Source organism: Fringilla coelebs (assembly GCF_963513975.1).
Source record: "Fringilla coelebs genome assembly, chromosome: 12".
NCBI classification, from domain to species: Eukaryota; Metazoa; Chordata; class Aves; order Passeriformes; family Fringillidae; genus Fringilla; species Fringilla coelebs.
The window spans coordinates 7,799,338-7,819,611 of record NC_140038.1 but is presented as its reverse complement, the minus strand read 5'-3'; the positions used below and the strand labels follow the sequence as shown (position 1 = coordinate 7,819,611).

The following is a 20,274-nucleotide window of genomic DNA, read 5'->3' as shown; positions in this document are numbered from 1 at the left end:
AAAAAAAATCTATTTCAATCATTTCATATTTAGTGTTTAGTGATACTGCAGTCTAATTCTAAACTCCCCCACAATTTAAAGTCGAGTCCCTAAGCAAATATTGGCTCTTGCTATGTCCCAAACCAAGAAGATAATGTAATTATCATAAAACATGGTGATTTACATACCACCCACATAACTCAGGCAAATAAATTATCCTCCCACAAATACAAAAAAAAAAAAACTGACATATTTAGGGAAGTTAGGTTTAGAGTTAAATTCAAGCATAGATATATGAAGTAAACAATTCAGTATTCAAGTTAGTTTACAGCTCTTGGGGGGCCTGACAGATCATCCAAGCTCAAGCACAGTGGAGAATTTGGTTAGCTGCTCAACTTTTTTTCATAGAAAAATACCATGTCCATAGAAGAAATGAAATTAATTTCAACTTACTCAGTGATCCACTCTTTTATTTGACCTTAGTTAAAGGCAAACCAAGTACAGATACTGTACATTAAAATGTATGCACATAGAACAAACAGTTGTTCTTCATTCTGCCTTAAAGGCTCAAACCTCCACACTTGTTTATTTAGAGCCCTTTGCAGGCAATGACTCCTCTCAGAAACACAATGCACCCACATTTAAATATAGAGAGATCCATCTGCAGGTCCCACATAGCCAACACCTATTAGCAGCACATCAATCAGTGTCCATATTCCAAGTCCACCGAAGCTGAAGAGTTTTCCCAGACCTTCCCGCCACTGACCCAAATAGAAACGATCGGCACCAAATCCACCAAGGGTGATGCTATAAGAATAAAAATATGATTAATTATTATTATTTTTAGAGGAACTGAGCTTGGGTACCCAAGTGTTTTTCCTCCAGCTGTGTTTGCTGAAGACAGCCAGCACTGTTGCATGTGAACCCTTCATGCATTCTATGCCCACCATTTCAAGCTAGACTATCTGAAATACTGGTTATCCAGCACACCTTTAAAAAATACCAAGCAGAAAACCACAGAACCTGAAGATTTTAAAGAAAACTAATCTATTTCAGCTTGACATTATCCAATAGTTCCTGCTTACCTTAGTGCCAAGGCAGTAGACCACTTATAACCTCCAGTCCAGTTGCAATAGAGCATCTTAGGAAAGACACGGTTACCTAAACATTAAAAAATATTAAAACCTTAATGCAATAAGCAAAGACCACATTATAAGGAAGACAACGACAAGGAAGAAGATACTCTATTTTTCCAAAAGGAGTCTCAAAGGGTTGTCACTAATTGAGAAACAACTGTCAACACACAAGCTCATTTATACCCTGCAATTCTCTGTTCCAACAATCTTGGTCCCATATCAGAAAAGTCAATGAACAAACAGAGGGAAAATTAAGCCTAGTTGGATGGAATCAGCATAATTTTTTTAAATTGGCTTATGGAGACATTTGATACTGATTCTATTAGTGGTCTGAGAATCAGAGCACTAGTAGGTTCAAGTAATCTTAACTCACAGAAGTTGACAAAAATAAAAAGAACTGTCTTCTCTGGTGTGACAGTATACAACAATACAATAAGTCAATGTTTGCAGTTGGATGTCACTATTATGCTAAAAAATGAAATGCAACAATAAAAAATTCAGTAGATTGATCAAGGAGCAGGCTGTTATTGCAAAAGGACATAAACAATCTTTGGATTCACCCATTACAAAATATGTGGAAAATTCTTTAGAGAACTCCAGCCTACCTTACCTAGACAATGAATGTGATCCCGGACTGTGCAAGTTGCATTGTATCGCTGTCGAGGGCAGGAAACTGTCATGCAGTTTGTGGAATTAGTACAGACATAATCACTCGTGGCAAGCTGCCAGCAAAACTGACACGTCATGTTAATTGTAAAGTTCTCCTGCTCGTGGTTATTCTCATCCTGTAAAAGGACAGCACTATTACTTCAATAGTATTAAAACCAAAAATCAATGTGCAGTATCAAATTAGATTTCATGAGTAGACATTTTGGGCAAAAGAACAATCGTTCTGTTTGCTACCTTTTATAGAGCAGAATAAAAAAACACTGAAGAGGTATCAAAGTCACATTTAACATTCCTTATTCCTCCAATCTAAGGCTGCTGCCAAAAGGAGGACTCATTTAGTTTCACCTGTAAGGTCAGTTTGTAGCTTTGAGAGATATTTAGCCTACCCACTCTCAAAATGTTTGGAGTGCTTTAACTCAAAGGCATGGCCAGGTAAACAAAAAGATCCAAGGCAAGAAAGGCAAACCAGGGAAGGGCAGGCCTGCCTCTTCAACAGCCCACAGTGAGTGATCAAACTTATCACAGAACTGCAAACCTGCCTACATCAGAACCTGGAAATCAATATTCTGCATTTTAATACAAGATGCCACAGTTTAATTACTTAAATCTGGGGTTAAGAGAAACAGATTACTTACAACACAATGAACATGTGGCTTGACTTTGCAATCAAAAGTTGCTGTCTTCCCATATATACAGGAATAGTTTGTGTTACATGTCATGCAGTCTGGTGGCAGCCTACTGCAAAGCCCGTTGCTGGGACAATTAGTCAGGTAAGGTGGAATTTCTGTACTTTCTGAAATGTGCAATAAGTGAATTAAGAACGTGAGTAAAAAAAGCTAAATAGTCCAAAGTATTTATACACTTTTTTTTATACATATACATAGACAAACACATGCACTGACACTGTATAAAGGGCTTTCCTCACTACACATGGAGCAGCATTCCCAGCCTGTGCTGTGAGAGTCAGAAGAGCCACAGGACTCCGTGCAGGACAGCAGCCAAGACTCCAGTACAGCACCAGGACTGAGCTGATGGGGATTAGCGTCGCCTCAGCCAGCGCTCCTCAGCAGAAGTAATCAGTTCAGGAATAGCAGCGGGTGACACGGGTAACCTACTTTGAGTTGAGCTCTAATTAGGGCCACAGCTACCTCAGCCATTTGCTGTTTGCACGTGTACAGAATCACCTCCTAAACTGCCAGCAAGAACAGCATTTCTGTCAGTCCTGGTGCACCCTCAGTGAGCTACAAAGCTGTACTGATGGTGGACAGGGAGAAAGTTCTTGCAGGATGGTGGAGTCTTTGAAGAACTTCCACCATCCTGAGGGGTATAAACCACATATACCACAATGGCATTTAAATCTACCATTTTCTAGTTCTTATAAGGACTAGTTGTCTAATTAGATAACCCAAAGTAATTGTTGTGATCATTGAAGAGTAATTCATCATGTGTTGCACTGCAATGCTTCTTACCACTGTGAAATCACGTACAAGTTTCTAAGACCCAGTTCAAGAACTTTTGGACTCAAGACTGAAAAGGATCCACAAATAAACAGAAGAAACTACATAATAACTTACCTAATGCTTTAAAATAGGGAGCATTTGTACTTGTTGAAGTTAGGCTTTTTGCCAGCGTAGACTGTGGCTGCGAAAGCTTTGTCGTCATCAAAGATCCCACTACAAGACAAAAACATGGAGAAAGTGAAATTTCTAAAACAAATTTCATCTTCAGAAACAGTCTGATTTCAGCACTCTGACATGAAAATGCAAATGGAAAGTGTAACAAGATTAGGAAAAAAATCTGTTTTCCTGTTCTACTAATAGTGGAATATTTATGTTAAATATTAGAAAGAGCATTAGAATGGAATTGTTCCTTTAAGACAAGGAACTACATTTATTTCCATTCAATCTTATTTTCTGATTCATGAGAATTAAAAGCACTGCTCAGAAAGCAGATGCTACACAGGGTTTTCTACCGTACAAAACCGTTTAATGAAGCAATGCTAGTTCTTTGACACAAAGATGGAGCAGAGGAAGCGCTCGGGCGCTCCGGCTGTGTCCGTGCGGGCGCTGCGCGCTGCTCTCAGCGGGAACCGCGGGCTGAGGGCTGGGAGAGCCGCGATGGGCCAGCTGCTGCCGAGCCCTCACGGCAGCCACCGGGCACGGGCGGAGGAAGGAGAGGCAGCTTTGCCACACACCCACCCTGACCGTGCCGAGGAGCCCCAGGACTCTCTGAATCACACACGTTCGCCACACAGAGCAGATACAAAAGGCGCTGTGTAATAGAGCAGCACACGAGCCGGCGAGCGGGGCCTGGCCCGTCTTCTGCCCTGACACCGAGCACCGCAGCCGCAACCCCGCAGAGCCCACACAACGAAACGCGGCCATGCCCCAGACACCGGCTTCGACCCCAGTCAGGGGAGCGGCAGCGATCCTCACCCCACCGCGGGCACCGCCACCCCCGCAGCCGGACCCGCGCTCAGTCCTGGCCGCGGGAGCGGCCGCTGCAGTTCGGGACACCGTCCCCACCCCAGGCCCCAGCCGGAGCCCCTGCCACTTCTCCCAGCCCCGCCGCCCTATATCGGCCCTGTGGCCGCGCTCACCGCGGCCCGAGAGGACGGAGAGTTGTGCCAGGAACAGCGCGGCCCCGCAGAGCCCGCGCAGGGCGCGCCGCCACCACCGCGCCGCCATCTTGGTGCGGCTGGCGGGCCCGGCGCCGCCGCCAGGGGGCGGGCAGGGGGCGGGGCCGGGCCGGCTGAGGGGAACGGCGGCGCCGGGCGGCCCCACACGGGAGCGGACACCGGCACGGCCCGAGAGCCGCTGCGAAACACCCAAACACCCTCAGAACCCCCAATGCTGCCCGCTCAGTGCATCGCACACGGAGCACGACAGCCGTCGTCCGAAAAAAATGTACGTATGTATAAAACATAGAAATAGAAATCGCCCGCCACTGTCCCTGTTAATTCTGTCAAGTGGAAGAGAAAGCTTTCCCATTGCTCCTTCACCTCCCCCCCCCCACCTTTTCTTTTAGAAGCGGGAGATAAAAACAGATCCACAAACCCAAACAAATACAAAACCAAACACAGACCTATTAAACACAGGTCTGTAGGAGTGTGAGGCAAAAGTAAATCATAAGCTTTGTATTTGTGTTAATATTTAGTAGTTTCTGCTTGATGGCCGTCATATTTATATCACAACTGGAGCTGTATAGCTTAGGTAACTGAGCAATACACTAACACGATCTAAGCCTGTTAACTAAATAACAGCATATTAAAATGAAAAAAGTAAAAAAATAATCTCTAAAAAAAAAAAATCCAACTCAATTGCCTGCAACAGCAGCTTTAGAAATCATTTCTAAGCATAAACAAAAGAGAAATATGGCCAGCTCCAAGTCCAACATACTGTTCTAAAATTAAAATTGTCCTCCATTCCTTTTCAGCAATCTAACTACTTCTAGCAAATAAAGCAATAGAATACACACAGAAAAGTTTTTCAAAGTTTTCTTTTTTGTTTTAGTAAAAAGCCAAAACAACAGCAAACAGAAGAAAAAATTAAACACTTCACACACAGTTATAGTAATTGAACTGCAGTCTTGGCAACCACCATCACAGCAACCAGTCATCACACCAACTCCATGAGTGCCTTGTTACACCTGGACTTCCAACAAAGACTCCAGTGCATTAATATTCTGTGAACACGCATTCTGAAACAACCAAGATGTTCACATTTGTCCCCCAAATTTTTCTTATCAGCTGGAGCTAGAAAAAAACCTAATGCAAACTCTTCTGAAGCACCTGTGCACTGCCGAGCTCAGGATGCCAGGTCACAGTCAGATACCTGCTCCATGACTGAGGGAGCTCAGCACTCCCAGCATCTCCCCTGTCCTTCCCAGCCTCCTGATCCTCACTATAGTACAGCCCTGACTTATTTCCACAGCAAACCCACCACATCAGAGGTGTAGGACTCTCTAAATAAGCATTCTGCAATTCAGGCAGATTGGAAACCCATGCGATTGTTAAAGGAGTTGGCAGGTGCATCTGTCCTCTTTTGCTTTTCCTGGAGCACCAACAGTGCTCCATTTGCCTAGTTTGTGTATCCACTAACTGAAAATTCTCTCACATGAGCATCACTGCTGTGCAGGAAAAAAGAAACATTTCACATAGGCAGCTAATATTTTTTTTCCTAGCAGTAACATCAGAATTCCTCTTCTGCATTTGCAATTTGTGAAGTCTTAAATTTCTTGAGTTTTTCAATAGTAGAAGATACTGAAATCTCTCCGTGAACTTTGTTGTCTCTGGTTCGCACATTGACAGCATTATTTGCTTTCTCCTTTTCTCCAACCACTGCAAGACATAGCACAAAACATTACACAATCTACATAAGAAAATGAGCCTAGAACAAACTTTGTCCAACATTAGAACTTAAATGATATTCAGAAATGTTAAGATGCTGCAATTACCTAAAATGAAGTTATACTGAGCCAGCTGTGCATTTCTAATTTTCTTGTTTAATGTGCAACTTTGATCTAGATCCACATCTGACATAAATCCTGCTTCAAAAAACTGGTTGCAAACCTAAAAAAAACCCCAAAGAAACCAAAACCCTCTTAGTATTACCATATAGTTTACAACATACATTTGTAAATGCTGCAATTATTGATCTCTCCCAATAATTAATTCACACAAACGCATCATTTTGTTCTTGTGGATGATTATCAGGATTTCAATGAAGTTATCTAAAGAAACCTGCACACACAGCAGCACCCCATCTGGGAGGCAACACAAGAAAACATCTATATGAAACGTGCTGCTCTGCTACTGCATGTCAAAAAAATGTCCTCAGTCTGAGAAAGGAGTAAGAGGAATAGGAACAAACACACTTATTCTTGTATTAAAAGGAGAGCATGGGACAGGGGTAAAAACAACCATGGTTCAAAAGGGATGTAGTCAAGAACACACTTGGTGGGAAATGAAAGAAACTGGCTCTGCCTACTTAAGTGCTGTAATGAAGCATTAGTTATATAAGGTTTGTCATCCAGGATAATTTGTCCTTGATTAATTACAGAAGTAAAAGTTGCATACTCCTTACTCAGACATATACAAATTTTGGACAGAAACTTTTATATAGAAAAATTTACCTCTCCCCCCAAACATGCCTCCAGAGTTATCAAGAATTAATTCCCTGTTCTAGGACAAGCACTAAGGATCTCTGAAATCTCCCTGCTGCCATAAGGAGACAAGCTGTTCTCTCACCTGCTGGGCGTACTGTTCCGAGGTGGGGCCCACAGGCACAACCATGACCTGCCGTGGAGACAGCCAGAATGGCCTGGCCAGCACAGGACAGACAGGAAACAAAGGTGCATTTTACATTTCCATAGTCATGTTCCACAATAATAATTTCTGTATAGAATTATTTACGTTAACTAAGGGTGTTATCTCCCTCTTTTCAAGTTCACACAAAATAGCAAATAGGTTGATTCCAGTAAAATGATACATGGGGAAGTTGGACCTTCTGTTTACTTCCCAGATGACTTCACAACTTGAAACAGAATTTTGTCTACATAATTGTCACTTTTTTCTATTACTTTACAGCATAGATGGACAGTCAGGTGACTGAAAATAAGAACTCTTCCTTAGTAATTTAAATACATTCATGATGAAATATTTCTAGAACTTATCCAAGACAAAAATGATCAATCTTAGAAGTACAAAAATATTTCACATATTATGATTACTTAGTACCTGCGTATACACAAGTAACTGCTTTACATATATCTGAAATCCTGCTGGTACAAAAGCACGACTTTAAAGAAAAAAGGAACAAAAATAATGCAGGACTTACACATTCAATTACAATTCCTATTTCTACATTATTTTTCTTTTTTTCTGCAGTCTCATGAAATTGTATGGATATCATACAACTCAGACCAAAAAAACAGACTTTTCTTGTAATCTTACTAACTTGGAGAAAATTGTAGGGATATTATTTTTGCATTATGTGGGACAATAGGAAGAATATGCAGTTTCTATGTTGTTAAAGTTTTCTTAGAATTCCATTTGTTAGAATTGTTAAAGTCTTAGGTTTCCACATACCATTTTCCTCCATAATTTTCTGCTAGAATAGCTATCATTCTCTCCACAGATCCCAAAATAGCTCTGTGAATAATCACTGGCCTTTTCTTGTCATCGCCATCCTTACTGAAAAAAAAAGAAGGTTTTTGTTTAAAAATAAAGTTATCTTAGCTCACACACATGTAATCTTACTAATATTTTTGATTCTACTTTTAACATAAAAACAAATTTTAGTTGGTTATACTTATGAAAAGTCTACTGGTTTTATTAAAAATGTACTTCAAGTCAGCTGGGCTTTAAAAGAAATTCTAATTTAAAATAATCATGTCTGTAGCTAGTGGCAGAGACACACTCTTAAATTTGAGAAGACACTTGACTGACTCAGCACCATTTTTTTGCATGTTAATATTTTATGTACTTTCTTGCACTCTCTTTCCATTAGGACTTGCTTTTATCTTGTTGCACAGGAACTTACCTGCCCTTACTTTTCATTACTTCCCTTAAATTACAATCCTGAAATTTTTAAAAAATGGCTTTTTAAAAAAAAAAAAGCCAGTTAATAATAATATTATCACCTTGCATAGACGCTATAACATCTACTGTAGAATATACCACAGGACCAAAAAATTACAAATTCTTATCCATCTTCCCCATCTTCAAAATATGCAAAAATCTAACACAGATTTGCAAAAATTCAACCCAGGAAATGATTATTCAAGTCAATGTGGCACTAAAATTAATTTGCTCAGTGGGCCTAACTGGAAACCAGCCACATTTTCACTAAAAGCTGTTTGCACTTGGTTTACGTTCAAAGATAACTAATTTAGTCTGATAAAAATAAAGAACCACTTAGTACAAACATACTTGCTTCTTAGGGCACATTTGAATTTGTGTGCCGTGTCTTCCAAGGAGACACAATGACTAGGCTGAAAAAGAAAACTGACTCAGCTGAGGAGTTTTTAGCACTACTTATGATCAATTGTCTTCAAAACTGGCAGAGAACACAGATAATGAGATTTTCCTGCATTTACAATTAAAGCAAGCTATCATTACATTGAGAAAATATCTTCAAGTTCATGACTCGCTCCTCTACCCACTGGGGGTGTTTGCTCTGCCTACCAGCTAACTGCTTTACAAGCTAATCATTTGTTAAATGAGCAATATAGCATTAGTACATAATGGGAATTACAGATCATGAAAGCTATTGTTTAATTTTATTTCAAAAAGGAAGATATTCAGCTGAACCACTCACCCAACATAAGTAAGATTAAACCGAATGGGTAGCTGGAAGTCAAGCTGGATGGTAGCACATTGATGGTACCTACCAATTGCATCTTTGATTTTAATATCAATCTGTGAAGCAAAATTACACAGTTACTAAATATAGTTTGCCTGCAGTACATCTGCATTTCTGTCCATCCCAAACTTATACTGAAATGCTGAGTCACTAACCTTAGGACCATAAAATGCTCCATCTCCTGGATTCAAACTCCATTGCTCTCCAAAGTTATTCAAGCTGTTCTGAAGTTGCTGATTATAATAATGAGAGAGGAATTAAAAAAGGTATATAAGGGCCTCTCATTACTGGAAGTCAAAGCAATTTCCTTTGAAATTCAAAAGGAGTGAAAAGGCAGCAGAACCTCTATTGTTCAAGCATTTGCTCGTTTAAGATAAATAATCTGGAAATAGTAGTTCCTTGTATAAATATAATGATTAATCAGAAAAAAAAATAGTTTAAGGTAAGGGCCTAAGCGAGAATCTGAAAGTTCTGATTTTCTATAGAAACTTCAGATTTAATGTGATGTTTCCCTACAAGAATTTCCACCAAGGGCAGTATTTAGCATGTGATTTAAACAATTTCACCATGCAGCATGGAAGAACTCAGTTAAATATCTATCTCTGCAAGCACATATATTAAGGAGTTGGTTTGTTTGCTTTTAAATTAATTACCTTTTCTGCATGATCCCAGATCTCTAAATCGCCAAGATAATTTTCTGGTCTTGTAGAAAGATGTAGTTGAAAGGTAAAGCCAAAGACAGCATACACTGACTTCAAGAAATCAAGACAGTCCTTAATTTCTTCTTCAATCTTAAACATAAAACATATTAAATAGGTTAAAACTGACTTACATAAAAATGTAATTGAATCCACTGAATTCCTCATAACAAGAGCATAAGAGTCCATTAATAAGAAAGAATTAAAAATCACTTGAAAATTACATCCAAGGAACCCAAATCCATTTAATGGGCAAAGAAAGATCTGAGGTCTTGTGGCTTCAAAGCATGGCAAGAAAAGTGCTATTTTTGTTAAGCATGAGGTTCTGGAGACAAATTATATCCTGAATTAAAGTACATCACTTTACACATGTAGTTCCACTAAAATCTATGGCATTACTAACAAAATAAAGTTTTTATTCAGCATTACTATAGAAAGCAATGGGATCAACTGGTTTTTTTTGCAGAGGGAGATGGAAAATGCAACAAATCTTACTTTCTAAATAAAACAAAACGCCTAGAAAAAAAAACCTATCAAAAGCAGCTTTACACTATGCAATGGAAGAATCAAGAGTTGAAATACTTCAGGGATTTTTTTCTTATTTACTGTTACTTTGCACTGCGAGAGTGAAGGGGTTATTTTTTTGACTGGTGGGGATGTGGAAGGTGCCTTTTTTTTTTTTTTTACCTGTTCCATTGTGCAAAAGATGTGAGCATCATCTTGTTGGAAGCGCCTTACACGAGTCAAGCCACTCAAAGTGCCCGAGAGCTCATTTCGGTGAAGAACTCCAAAATCTGCAAGTCTAAGAGGCAATTCCCTCCAGGATCGGGGACGATGGGCAAACATCAAGCTAAAAGGAACATGGAAGAACCTTCCTTTTATCCTTCGTACAGGAGATTTAAGACAACACAGAAATAAACAAAGCTCAGTACAAACAGTAATCACATTTTTAAGTATTTCCTCATTCAGGTTGTCTACATCCTGAAAGACTGGCAAAAACAAGAAGCACACCACTCAATGTACTGCTAAAGATCACTGAGGAAAAAAACACTACAAGAGTAAATCAAGACAGGTTAATCCATACCCTTCTTGGAACATCACATCTGATGCCCACCTCTATCCAACAGAATTTGTAATTCCTAGTAGTACAGACTGGTATTAGCATGCACAAACCCAGCTCAGTGCAGACTTACTGCAAAGGTCTGCTTTGGGACACTGTCAGAGAAGCTCTCTGGACACACTGGCTTAGCAGTCTATCATAAACACACATGACAGTATGTATTAATATTCCTTTTATTTTTCCTCAGCCCCAGAAAGGATAAATGAAAAATAAGATGTTTTCCAGTTGAGAGTACAAACCAATGTCCTGGACAATTCATGGGTTTAAGGGCAAAGGTTTCCTTCTCAATCTCAAACGAGAACATATTTTCACTGTAGTGCTGCCAATGTCCTGAAGCTTCCCAGAGTTTACTGTTGAAGACGTTTGGAGATACAACTTCAGTAAAATTACGCCTGCGATATTCCCCCTATAGAACAAATGCAACATTTAAAAGGTGAGAGAGATTTTGACAAGCAAAAGCTTGATTCTTTTCAACCATGGTATTATGATGGCAATTTACAGGGACACAATAGGACTACTGCACATGTAGACTTAGCACAATTGGAAAAACACAGCTTCACTCAGCCTTATTTTCAAAAATATTAAATTTGTATAATCCTTGTAAAAATCTTGTATATGTTTACATACATACTTTTCTTTCTGTGGATAGCTCAGCAGTATCAATGGCCTATCATTTAAGATCAACAAATGACAATCAAGTTGTTAGGACTTGTATCAGTAACATCAGTATATACTCACCCGTATGAAATCCATGAGCGTGTTATAAAGAAAGGCACCTCTAGGGAGGAAAAAGCAGCTTCCAGGACTCAAATCATGAAAGAAGAAGAGCTCTTGCTCCTAGGTAAATCAAAACCAGAATGCTCTAATAACAATTCCGAGGGAATTGCAGATGTAACTACTTCACACACATCAAGACACTGCTTGCAAAGATGGACTATTACAGCAACAAGATGATTTAAGGCCTACAAGTTCTCAGCAAGACCACTTAATTGATCTGCAGTTCTTACTCTTAGAGACTTGTAAGAACACCAAATTCCATTTGATTCTTTGACCATGTAAACACACATTCCCCAAATTTACACCTATTATAAAGAAGGACCAAACCATGTTATTTACACAATTCTAAATAAATTCTCTTCTGTGAAAAACAGAGTGGTTTAGGTTGGATCTGCAAAGACTCTACATTAATAGGTTTAAGGTTTATTTCCCTAAACCAAGGGACTAAAGCCATTAACTTCTTCCCAACATTAGTTTAACACTCATATGCAAGTGACGAGTTTGTAGAACTAAAAATTTTAGTGACACCAAGAAGCACATAGAACTGGCTCCCCTTAAAACTGCCAAAAAGAACAACAAAAAAATCAAGCGAAAACTAAAATACAAGGGAAGAGAATAAATTCTATAACAGAAGTACAAAAAGTAGACAGTGGAATAATGTACCTTTCCAATTTTCCTATGATCCCGGTTTTTGGCTTCTTCCTGGACTTTTTCCCATTCCTTCATCATTTTGTTATCAGGAAAGGATATTCCATATATTCTCTGCAGAGTTTCCATGTCAGACTTTCCTTCCCAGTATGTAGAGGAACTCTGATACACAAAACCCATACTTTAAGACAATATTACATAATATCAGGGAAAGAGGGATAAACACTAACCCATTTGAACATTATTGTATTTTTCCTTGGGAAAAGAATTATATGCAGTCCTTCAGCTTTTGTTTGTAATATAAAGAGACTTGCAATGCCTTTTAGTCAGCATACTAATACAGAAGACAAGCAGAAGTGACAGGTCAAATTGTATTTCATTTTGCTTAGATACCTTGTTTTAACTCCCATCATGGCATATTTTATTATTTCATGTTATGGCTTTTACAAAGGCAGGAGTTGTTTACATTGAAAACAATGCAGTAAGAAAACAAGAAAGGCAAAACAAACGTAACTCTCACAGTTAAATTTCAGCAGTTTTAACCCTCTACCCACTCAACCTCTGGAACTCAATAGTTCCATACACTTCAGTTTGGCAGCCAGGAAAAGCCACAATGATGAATGTTCAAAGAGCTCTGACTAATAAGCCTACCAAAATTAGGATCTGTGAGTAACTTAAACTACACCATACATTCGGAGGCCTCTGCAAACACTGTCTCTGGCTTCCCTGGAAGCAATGCCATTTTTTAACAGCAGCACTTGCAGACCTGCTAAGGTCCGCTTTATCTCCTGTACCTGAAAACCTCCTGTACCTGATAAGGTCAAAATACTATCTTCTGATCCAGTGAGTATCTTAATGTGAACTTACTGCAGAACAGAGCATTACACCTCCTTGCAGTCAGATGTGACAGTTGGTACAGACTAACCAGGACACTTGTCCTGTGAAGTGCAGTGCTGGTGGGAGATAGTGGCACGGTCCTGCCACAGGGGCTTAGGCTGCTCGTCTCTCCTGTGCACAGCAGAATTGGCTCCGCAGCTGGAGCCAATTCTGGTCACCACTAGCTAGAGTAGTTTTGCAGTGCTCTTCAGCAGTCTAAATGAGCAGGTTACTCCACTAATACTCTGATACAAATCATGCTGGTAACTTCCACTGAGGTACTACTGTCTTAGCCAAGAATCAGTAAATGTCAGACAGATCAACAATTAAAGTCAGTAGCTCTATTTGTACAATGGGAACTGGGAAAGAAATGAAGAACTATTGTACAGTAAGCAAAGAAAACAATACAAAGGACCAAGCCTAATACAGCAAGCTCAGGAAAAAAATATAAATCAATCAATAGACAATTTAGTTCAGTTTTGATGCACAGTTAATTTCAACTTACCTTAACTATTTTAAGGGCCTTAATTTTTCCAGTGTGTCTCACATGTGGTCCCTTGCAGAGATCAATCAATGGACCACATCTATATGCCAAAACAAAAAGAGTGTTCGTTTCCAAGCAACCTAACATTTTTCAATACATCCACTAATGGCACACAAGTTCATGTTTGACACATTCAAACATACCAGTAAATATAAATATGCACCATGCAGCAAATTCAGTGCACCTTAAATGTAACTCTGCCTTCTACCTGAAGTGGAATATTCACTCAGTAAATCCTCAGCACACTTGATACATTTCCAAGAGCATCATAACCCATTTGCCAATTCATATAGTTCCATATGTGAACTTGTTCAAGTTGGCCAGGAAATTTTAAAGTATGCACATCTAACAGAAAATGATGTTGCCATTTTCCAAACAGCTAACAAGTATCTGAATGAGCAGGTTCCTCACCCCACAATGAGCTAGAGTTAGCTTTATCCATTATGCAGCAAGACAATGTCAGAGATGGCAACTTATTTTAATCAGTCTACTGAAACCAGAGGGAATAAATAAAAACTGAATTTGACATTTGTCCACAAATTGAGACCTAATCTGTCCCAGCAGAGCAACAAAATCTCATTCTACTTACGTAGCAACATTAATTGCAAACTAAACTTCCAATCACACAAGAATTCAGAAGTTGGGGGAAAAAAAAAACAAACCCAAATTTTTCTCTCAAATTAAATTAATTAGCTATAAAAATACCTAATAATACACATATTTCCTTACCTGTATACTGTGGTAGTTGGTGTCTTCACCTTCTCATTAAGGATACGACACTTAAACTTGTTATACTGTGTGTGGAAGCATGAAAAGCCAGAAACATCAATAAAATGCATAATAAAATTCTCTTCAAACATTACATTTTAATATTACAAGAGCACTAGTAAAAGACACTTCTAACCAACAACAACAACAAAAAAAACCCACATCTATTTCTCAGAAGAGTTGCAAAAGCAGAGGGGAAAGAGACAGAAACATCTTAACTCCTCTGAGGGCGCACTGAGGATTGTGATCACCACCTGAACATCCCAAAGCACTTGTGAAAAGCACACAGTACAGTGAGACCAGTGATATTCACTGAATAAAACAGGATTAGAACGAAAGCCTTTTCTGACCTGTCTTCACAAGTGAGCCAGAAGAATCTATGCCTTTTATTTACTTATTTGTTGTTTCATTGAGCTGGAGGTGTGTTTTTGTGGAATACAGAATTGTTATTATAAGTGCTTGAAAGCATCCTAAACACTTGGCAGGGCATATGGAGAGGGGGGAAAAGGATGGTATGGTTTTTCTTTGTTTTACTTTGTTGTACTATTCTGATGAGTCAGTCACATGCAATATTTCATAAAAGTTACATTTTAAAAGATCATTGTAGCAGATCCACAGATTTACCTTAAACATGTCTAACAGGATCTCCTTTTTGACTTCCAGCCTTTCAAAAGCCTGTTTCTCTTTTATGATATTTTTACAACGGTCCTCTAATAGTGGGAATTCAGTACTAGATACACTTCTAAATAAAAAGACACAGGCATAAGAAATATAAATTAATCATTGATACTCCCATTTTTCTAATGGTCTAATTTGAAAAACATGGAATGTGTTGTTATTTGTCACTGTGTCACTGTATTTTTTTTCCTTAGTTACTTACAATCAGCTGTATTTTCAGACACTAAACCCAGAAGCACAGTAGCACCCTGAAAAAACCCATTGCAATCATTCATTTGAATGTCTGGAACAGTCTTTGACATGATTAAATATCTGGAAGACCTATAGCTCAAAATATACATATGATTTAAGAAAAAAAAAAAAAAAAAAAAAACAAACCAAGGGGAAAAAAGGCTCAACCCAGCCACAAGAGCCAGTTTATCAGCTCATGCAGATTCAGTATTCACCCAGCCTACAGAAGGATACACAAGGGAAAAACAGGATTGTAAAGCTGTGCACAAGGCTTAGAAAAGTAGTAAACACCTAGACAAGTTACACGCATTTGTGCCCTTTCTACAAGACTATGGCCCCTGGAAACCAAACTTGCATGACTCTTCAAGGAAAACATCCACTTTCCCTCACAGGAACTTCAGAAAGTTCAACCCAAATGCTCTGCATTTTTTCCACAAAACAGCTTCAGCTCTTACAGAGCAGGTGTCTGAACATTGCTTCTGAATTTAAATATATACACACACTCAGTTGAAGTGTATATACAGAAGACTACCTTTCAAATCATATTAGAGTCGGAATTAGACTTTTAACATGCAGAAACAAACAAAATAATTCTAGTATTGATCTTTAATAGGGAGTATTAAAGTTCTAAGACACTGTAATTTTACCTGTCTTCCATATACATGTCATAATGAAATCCATTCTCAATTGGTGGTCCATAGCATAAGCAGCCCCCAAAATATTCTTCCATGGCCTCGCCAAGAATGTGAGCACTTGAATGCCAATAAACCTGTAAATGAAGTCAGCTGAGCAAACCATGAGGTCAATGGCAATGTGTAACTAAAAAGAAGAAAAAACAAACTAGAGATATCTGCAGATAGAACACAGACTGGAACCAATGTTGCTCAATTTTTGAGAGAAGTAAAATAACTTTATATTACTCATTTAGAATACTTCAAAATGAAAAGATAATGGCAGATGTAGCACATGCTTCAGTTGGAAAGAGGATGACTATACCTCTGCACAATTCCTTCAATTTAATTACTGTACCTTGTTTATTTATAAGTTAATTTCAGCTGAAGTATCTATGCCCCACTAATCACATCTAAAGCAACGTTGCTGATTAGGCTGCTATTGCTCACATTCAGTACATCTATTAATGGGTCTGTAAACCATATTACCTGAAATGTCAAAAGAGGGAAGCCAACAACAGAGTAGATCAATACCAGTCTGATGTTCTGACTTCTTATTAATTGAGACTATTTCAGAGCTACTGCTACAAGATAAAGCCTTGACAGGCTCCTGAAATGTCTCCAACAAGCTTAATCACATGAATAATTCTTTGACAAAACTGAAGTCCAATCCCAGTGTATAAAGATAACATAAGCTTCGGATTGAATACCATTAAAGAAAAATCTCAGTCAAGTTGCTAAGTAGACATATAGTTTAATTGACTAAGAAATGTCTACTTAAGGATCTAATAAACAGTGCCAGTACAAGGGGGTGTAATTTTATTTATGACACAAGTCTAGTATTGGACAGTTTTTAGAAAACAGTAGAGACTGCCTCACTTTGCTTTCACTGTCTGATCTTCAAATGCACTGAGCCAAACCACAGACTATTTCAAGTTAACATAAAAATCAAGGCTTTCTGTGTGAACTCCTTTGAGAAATAACTTGTTCATGTAAAAGAGAAGGAAAAAAAGAACAAAAGTATTTTACTCACTCTCAGACTACAGGCACTTACTATCTAATCTTTGTTGAATCATAGGAAATACATTACTTGAATAGTTTTGTGGGTTTTTTTAATGTAAGATTTCTAAAGCTTAATGCTGCAATCAATTTTATGTCATTAGTTTCTTTAATCAAACAGAAACCAGAGTGTTTACTCACAGCTTTGGCTTCTTCATTATCAAAGGTGAGCAGCTCTAGAGTACAATCTCCCTCCAGCGGACGGTCCAGATCCCAGAGTTCACCATTCACTTTGGCTATGACTGCATTTGAAGCCAACACTTGACTAAAGAAACAGAAGAGACAAGAGAAAAGAATATTTAGGTTCAGATTTGTAAAAGACTAGATTTCTAAACCTCATAAGATCACATCCACATCTTCTAGCACCTGAAGACTGTAAACTTTTGCTTCTGTGGTCTTCTTAAACACTTGCCTACTTTTAAGGTATAGAACCTTAAGGTCTTGAGAGGTTTTGTTCAACACTTTTTAGTTCTGGGGATCTGGAGGAAAGGCTGCTCCTTAGAACAGGTTCTACTAATTCTGCTAACTCACAAAATTTCCAATGTCTCTTAATTCCCAGCAGAGTCACAGATTTAATTGGAAGCATTATGGTCCCAGTACAGAATCCCAAGTATCAGAACTGTAACCAGCTGAAGTGCCAATGCTTTCCAAGCAAACCAATGTAAGTGAGCCACCACCCACTGACTGTGACATATATTTTATATAACAAGGTAAGAGACAAATGATAGTAACAGTTTTATCACTACAAAAGTACAACTCCTTGAATGTGCATGTTACCTAATTCCTACAGCTAGTTGGTATGGCGTGGTTTTCCAAGATTCCCCTTCAACTGTCTCCCCATCTGGCAGAGTAATTTTGATAGATTTGCTCTGGTTGGCTGCTCTGTAAGCTAGCAAAGCATCATGTTCTTTTTTCAGTGCTTCATAAAGCTTCAGTCTGTCTTCTATGAAGCTTGGCACACACTGGAGCTGTAAGACATAAATTTGATCACGCACGTATATTTGTGAGACAGAGAGAATAAAAGGATTCACAGTGTTGGTGCATCCCCAGAGGTTCCAACTTGTCCAGATTTAACTGTACTAGAATTTACACTAAAATTCAGTAAAGCATTTATAGGTAATAATATACAGGATAGTCCTATCCAGCTTACTATTTTAGAGTGATTCTCCAATTTTCCATGCACTTTCATCAGTCTGGACCTAAATGGGTCTGTGAGCTGGACCTCAGAAAGCAGCTTATATTCCTGATCCAAAATTTGCATTTGGCAGATGTCCTGGAGAAATTTGGATCACTCCAACAAGCCCTCACTTCTGCCACTACATCCAAAGCATCAATTCAAGCCAGACAGTTCACATGAAGGTTCCTGTATTTTAGCTTAAGGCGAGTTATTAAGCTCTATTGTACTACAGCAGCGCTGCCAATATCCCTTCAGCCATCATGAATGCTCACAAACCATCACCCTCCTTAGGCACCACAAAACCATGACCTTTATTTTCCAATAACCCAAATCCTTTTGTTACATAAAATGTAGAGATTTAATAATGTATCAGTAACCCTACTAATGCAAGATTAAGCTCTTGAATAATGTGAGGCTTTTTTCTCACGCTATAGCGAGATTTCTTCCCAAAAGCTGGGATTTCAAAATACAGCAAAGTATTCCAGATTTGAGAGCCTTTTCTGAACCTGGCTGAAAACCACTCCTGTTACTATGTGGTATTAAAGAACCACTTACATCATTCTGGTGTTGGTTCACAGCTTCATCTTCCTTTTTCTTTTCCTCTTTAATTTGCTTCACTGCATCAGCTGGACTTGCACAGGAGACTTTCTGAAAACAGTGAGAATACAAAGTATACCCCTACTATATCTTCACCTTTTTTTTTCAGCAATCATCAAAACAAATCAATATAGGGCTAAAAAGGCAAAGGGACTAAGGGACTAAAGGCTAGGGCTACAGGGACTAAGGTATGTCCTCAGTACAAAGATTTCTCATGGTACAGCTAAACTGCATCCTTTTGATGTACTGCAGACACAGCAATGCTGCTCACCAAGAAAAGTCCTCTCAATACACTTTCCCAAATTTTACTACTACAGCCATCACCAGCAAAATCGCCCCAGAGAGGCCGTTGGAGATCAAACCGGAGCAGTGAGCAGTCACAGCAACTTTCAATCTTGTGATTCCTCGAACAGGTTGCCCAGTGATGCTGTGGATGCCCCATTCCTAGCAGCGTTCAAGGCCAGGCTGGATGGGGCTCTGATCAATCTGGTCTAGTGGAAGATGTCCCTGCCCATGGCAAGGGGCTTGGAACGAGATGATCTTTAGGGTCCTTCCCAACCCAAACTACTCTATGATTTTTTGAACCCTTGGCACAAGGGCAGAGACCACTGCCCAGTGCTGCGGGCAGACACCGCGACAGGCTTCTGCTCCCGGGGGCTGGGCACAGGCGGCTCGGCTCCGTGAGTGCCCCTGTCCCGTCCCTTCCCGCCCGCGGAGGCCCGGCCCGCCCGGGGTCACCGTCCCGCCCCGCTCCGAGCGGCCCCGGCGTCACCTCTCCGCCGGCCGGGGGCTGCGCCGGCGCCGCCCGGCCCAGCTCGACCGCCAGGCTGCGGCGCAGGTGCAGAAGGCGGTAGCGCAGCTTCTCGTTCTCGGCCCGCAGCCGCTGCAGCTCGGGGCTGGCGCTGCCGGAGCAGTGCAGCTCCTGCGGCTCCTTCAGCCGGCCGACCTCGGCCGCCAGCCAGCGCAGCTCCCGCTCCTGCCGCGACAGCCGCAGCTCCGCCGCCTCGGCGGCCGCTGCCGCCATGTCGGCCCCGGCGCGCTCCGCCCCGGCCCCGCCCCGGCCCCGCCCGCTGCCGCCGGACCCCGCCCGGGCGCGGCGGCGGAGCCGAGCGGGGCGGTCCTGTTCCCATCGCTCTTGTAATTGAGCAAACGGCTCTCTAGAGTCGCTGCTGCTGTGCTGGTGATTAATCAACCTACCGAGGCTGGTGAGCAATTGGGAAGCGTCGATATCCACAGAATCAACTGGGGTGGAAAAGACCTCTGAGATCATCGAGTCCTGTGA

At 40.1% G+C, this 20,274-nt stretch overlaps 2 protein-coding genes across 2 annotated transcripts; both read right to left on the bottom strand.

The window, feature by feature from the left end:
• Nucleotides 1-322: 322 nt before the first annotated feature.
• Nucleotides 323-4,487, bottom strand: TM2D3 (TM2 domain containing 3). Its single transcript, XM_084213905.1, has 6 exons — nt 4,384-4,487; nt 3,359-3,457; nt 2,420-2,577; nt 1,726-1,900; nt 1,065-1,140; nt 323-786 (listed from the first exon to the last, which is right to left on the bottom strand). Exons 1-6 carry the CDS (start codon nt 4,469-4,471, stop codon nt 621-623), a joined length of 762 nt encoding a protein of 253 aa, XP_084070031.1. The 5' UTR covers nt 4,472-4,487; the 3' UTR covers nt 323-620.
• Nucleotides 4,488-5,253: 766 nt separating this feature from the next.
• Nucleotides 5,254-20,033, bottom strand: LOC311158200 (threonine--tRNA ligase 1, cytoplasmic-like). Its single transcript, XM_084213454.1, has 19 exons — nt 19,765-20,033; nt 18,951-19,043; nt 17,996-18,186; nt 17,360-17,483; nt 16,136-16,257; nt 15,204-15,321; nt 14,541-14,605; nt 13,773-13,851; nt 12,407-12,553; nt 11,705-11,803; nt 11,206-11,372; nt 10,534-10,696; nt 9,802-9,939; nt 9,304-9,381; nt 9,104-9,204; nt 7,873-7,977; nt 7,033-7,105; nt 6,240-6,354; nt 5,254-6,123 (listed from the first exon to the last, which is right to left on the bottom strand). Exons 1-19 carry the CDS (start codon nt 20,014-20,016, stop codon nt 5,975-5,977), a joined length of 2,379 nt encoding a protein of 792 aa, XP_084069580.1. The 5' UTR covers nt 20,017-20,033; the 3' UTR covers nt 5,254-5,974.
• Nucleotides 20,034-20,274: the final 241 nt, after the last annotated feature.